At 38.7% G+C, this 4,044-nt stretch overlaps 1 protein-coding gene across 1 annotated transcript; it reads left to right on the top strand.

The window, feature by feature from the left end:
- Positions 1 to 1,171: 1,171 nt before the first annotated feature.
- Positions 1,172 to 3,418, top strand: BRS3 (bombesin-like receptor 3; the record flags this gene model as incomplete). The annotated part of the gene is made up of 2 exons (XM_010832635.1): positions 1,172 to 1,523; positions 3,005 to 3,418. Coding segments are annotated over 2 exons (766 nt in total), but the record flags the coding sequence as incomplete, so codon positions are not given.
- Between the last annotated feature and the right edge of the window lie 626 nt (positions 3,419 to 4,044).

Genomic DNA, 4,044 nt, shown 5'->3' on the forward strand with positions numbered 1-4,044 from the left:
ACTGCATATACATTACTGTCTACCGGAAGAATGGTAAAAAAGATACATGCATGTAATTTACTTGAAATGAATCAAATTAATTAATGGTGAAAAAACGGTGAGGCTTTTGGCTTCCTGGTAACTCAGTATAATGTCGTGACTTAATTGTATTTGTTTTTTTCTATAGGCGTTCAATGACATTCTCGTTTCCAGAGACATAAATTAATCCCGGTTGACTTTTAGAGCTGTATGAATGGAGTGTGTGAGAACCTCTGGCAGTCAGGGTGTTTGGACTCTGTTAGGATATTTTCAGCCTAAGTACTGTGTTTTTCTGTGCGCCTATTGTAGAATAATAACTATGAAAGCATAAAAAATTAAGGCTCCAAATGTTTAAGATGATGCTTTAAAAAGCCTGCAAGAAGCTGGTAAGTAATCAATGTCTGGCAGTACCAGAAGGAAAAGCTTCTTCAGATTCCAGGATCTGAGAGGAAGAAAAGCTTTCCTTGAGTCTTTTATGGAGTTTTTCTTTGACTGGTTTTATATTCTGTTTGAGGACAGATTTACTTAAAGGCTATATAGATTTTGAGGTAGATTTGTCAGAATAAGGAGGCATCTTTGCATGGGTATAGGGTTTTTTCGGTTTCACCCTTGCCTTGCCCCGAAACTACCTACAGATTGGCTTGGGCAAGAAATTAGCATTTGAACAGGGAAGAAATTAACCCTCTCCTCTTTTCAGCATAAACTCATAGAATTCTTTTCTAGTAAGGTTGATGACTGCTCACTCATGAAGAAAGGAGAATTAGATTTAATATCAGTCACTTACTTAAAATTGAAGTCTTTTAGAACACTTAAGGTAATACACAGGTAATGAATTACTCTCCATCACACACAAAATCATGCCCAAAAAATATTTATTTGCCCTAAATAGAGGATCTACAAGAAAAGCATATAAATTGCAAACCTGGACTATCTCAACAGTGAATAAAAGGAAAAAGTGATTAGCATAAATAAAAATTACTGGGATGTATTATGTGTATTGGAAATCCTAGCCAATTTCAGCTGGTTAATGTTGACTTGGTTATATACATATGGATAGGAGGTACAACTGGATGATCACTAAGGTCACTTCTAATTTTTAGATTCTGTCATTTTGATATTGATTTTGCCTTTTGCTGTGATTATATGTTTCTAGATACAAGGCAGTTGTGAAGCCCTTGGAGCGTCAGCCCCCAAATGCCATCCTGAAGACCTGTGCCAAAGCTGGCTGCATCTGGATCATGTCTATGATCATTGCTCTACCGGAGGCTATATTTTCAAATGTATATACTTTTCAAGATCCTGACAAAAATGTAACATTTAAAGTGTGTGCCTCTTACCCTGTTTCTGAGAGGCTCCTGCAAGAGATACATTCTCTGCTGTGCTTCTTAGTATTCTACATTATTCCACTTTCGATTATCTCTGTCTATTACTCTCTGATTGCTAGAACTCTTTACAAAAGCACCTTGAACATACCTACTGAGGAACAAAGCCATGCCCGCAAGCAGGTATGTATTCATCAGCACTCATGCATGTATTTAGAAGGGAAATGCCTCCTTTTGCACCTTTGGACAATAAATACAATAGCGGAATCATATTTTTGCTATGATCCTGGGCTCTGGAGTCTGTCAGACCCAGGATTTAATTCCATACCAGCTGAACAATCTTGAGCAAGCTACTTAACCTCTCTGAGCTTCACTTTCCTCATGTATAAAATGAAAATGAGGACTGGATGATATATATGAAATGCTTAACATAGTTCCTACTGCACAGTAAATGTTCAGTAAATGGTAGGACTGTTATTATTAGAAAAGGGGCAGCTGAAGTTTGGGGTAAGTCAAAAATCACCCCATAGAACAGTGAGAAACATCACACAAGGTGAGACTATAAAGTGAAGCATCTTTTGTTTTAGAAAGTGTAACAGAATGATAGAAAAACGCAGGATGGTAGAACTGGCAAGAAGCCATAACATTATTCAATGCAAACCACTTACACACAGATGAGCAGACTAGGGGCAGGGGGTCTCGAGGGACCCAGCGCCAGTGGCAAGAGAACACAGTGACTCACAGTAGCTTGATTAAGGCCATTGCAAGACCCAGGTGTGCTCTGCTCTCATAAATATGAATGGAATAAAAAGAATATTGGCAAAACATTGTTCCACTTAATTAAAAAAAAAAAAACCAACAGGATTTCTATCTTTCTTGGGTGGGAGATGATTCCATTTACCTCTTGACCAGTACATGGAGAGCTCAGTGCTTTTTTTTCAAGCTAGTCCTTTCAGTTGGTTCAACAGTGGTGCTCAGGAGGCTACAGTTGTATTCTATTTATTTATTCACTATTTTATAAAGTTGCATTTTCATGCCCACGTGAACAGTTTTCTTTGCTCTATCTGTGACTACAGGCAATGTCTGCACTTCATTTGGGTCATTTCTCTTATTAAGAGGTGTAGGTAGGATTATTTTCATATATGAAGGATGGCACATTGGTTTTTATTCCCCTGACTATATGGGGAGAATTCCTATACATTAAAAATAATTTTAGGTACAAGTTTGTCAACTTTCACAATCCCCAGAAGACTGTTCAAACTTAGTCAGCCTCTGCTGATGCAGTTAAAACAGTTTTGTACAGCATTTACTTCTTAATAAAATTAAATCTTCAATGGTTCCACAACACTCCTTGAGATAGTTAGAGACACCCTAGAGTATCTCAAAACCAGGGATAGGAGTCTGAATTAGAGCTAATCAGAGACCAACATCACAGGTTACTATGTCAATTCACTTGCTGTATTCTAGAGCCACAGGCTGCCTTCCCACACTTGCCTGTGCAAAGAGACACCAGCCTGTTAACTATAAATTTCTCAGTTAATCTAGAAAATGGCTTTTTAAAATCTCTGCCAGCTCAATGTTTTCTTTTGGGTGTGTTTTGTTTGTTTTGTCGATGGGTTCTTGGTTTTTGGTTGTTGTTGCTGTCATTTTTCTTCTCTCTATAGATTGAATCCCGGAAGCGAATTGCCAGAACAGTTCTGGTGCTGGTGGCTCTCTTTGCTCTCTGCTGGTTGCCGAATCACCTTCTGTATCTCTACCGCTCATTCACTTCTCAAAACTATACGGACTCCTCTACCGTTCACTTAATTGTCACCATCATCTCTCGGATTCTGGCTTTCAGCAATTCTTGTGTAAACCCCTTTGCTCTTTACTGGCTGAGCAATACCTTCCAGCAGCATTTTAAAGCTCAGTTATTCTGTTGCAAGGCAGGGGTGCCTGACGCTTCCGCTGCTAATACCCCTCTTGACAACCTAGCAGTGATGGGAAGGGTCCCGGGTGCTGCAACCACTCAGATGTCCGAAATTAGTGTGTCCCTATTCACTGGCTGCAGTGTGAAGAAGGAAGATGACAGAGTCTAGCTTTTCAATTAAAAATGGTATTTTTTCCTCCCAGAGTGTCTGTTCAACCCTGAGCTATGTGTAGGTATATGGTGTCAGGACTTCAATGGCTTGTAAATTGTGGTGAAATCTTAGGAGGAAAGGATTGGACAAATCATAGTTTTCTTCAATGTACAAGCATTAACATTACTGGGCTTTCTAAATAAAATGGAGCCCCACTAGGTATAGTGACACATTTGTCTATGTCAGAGGCCAAATAGGAAGTACACATGGCACTTAAAACCTTCCATCACATCTCCGATGCTTATAATTTCTCATATACTCTTGTGATTTACATAAAACTGTGTTTGTGTTTATTATGTGGTGTAAATCTAGAGATTATACTTTGTATATGAAAAGGGGATCAAAGAGAGGTAAAACATCTCTTCTGCAATTTTCTTAAAAAAATGAAGTCTTAAAAATAAAATTTCACACAATTTGTTCTTGACTACCCTTTTCCATTAATCTCTACGCCATTGGAACTAAAGCTGTGCAATGGCAATGACAGCGTTGAGGGGTCAGTGTTAAGTAAGGATCTGGGGCTAGGTGTTTGCCTTACTAGGTCAGCACTTACTCACTTAGGCGAGTTCTGGAGTTACAACTCCCAT

Source organism: Bison bison, unplaced genomic scaffold (assembly GCF_000754665.1).
Source record: "Bison bison bison isolate TAMUID 2011002044 unplaced genomic scaffold, Bison_UMD1.0 scf7180017861845, whole genome shotgun sequence".
Lineage (NCBI taxonomy): Eukaryota > Metazoa > Chordata > Mammalia > Artiodactyla > Bovidae > Bison > Bison bison.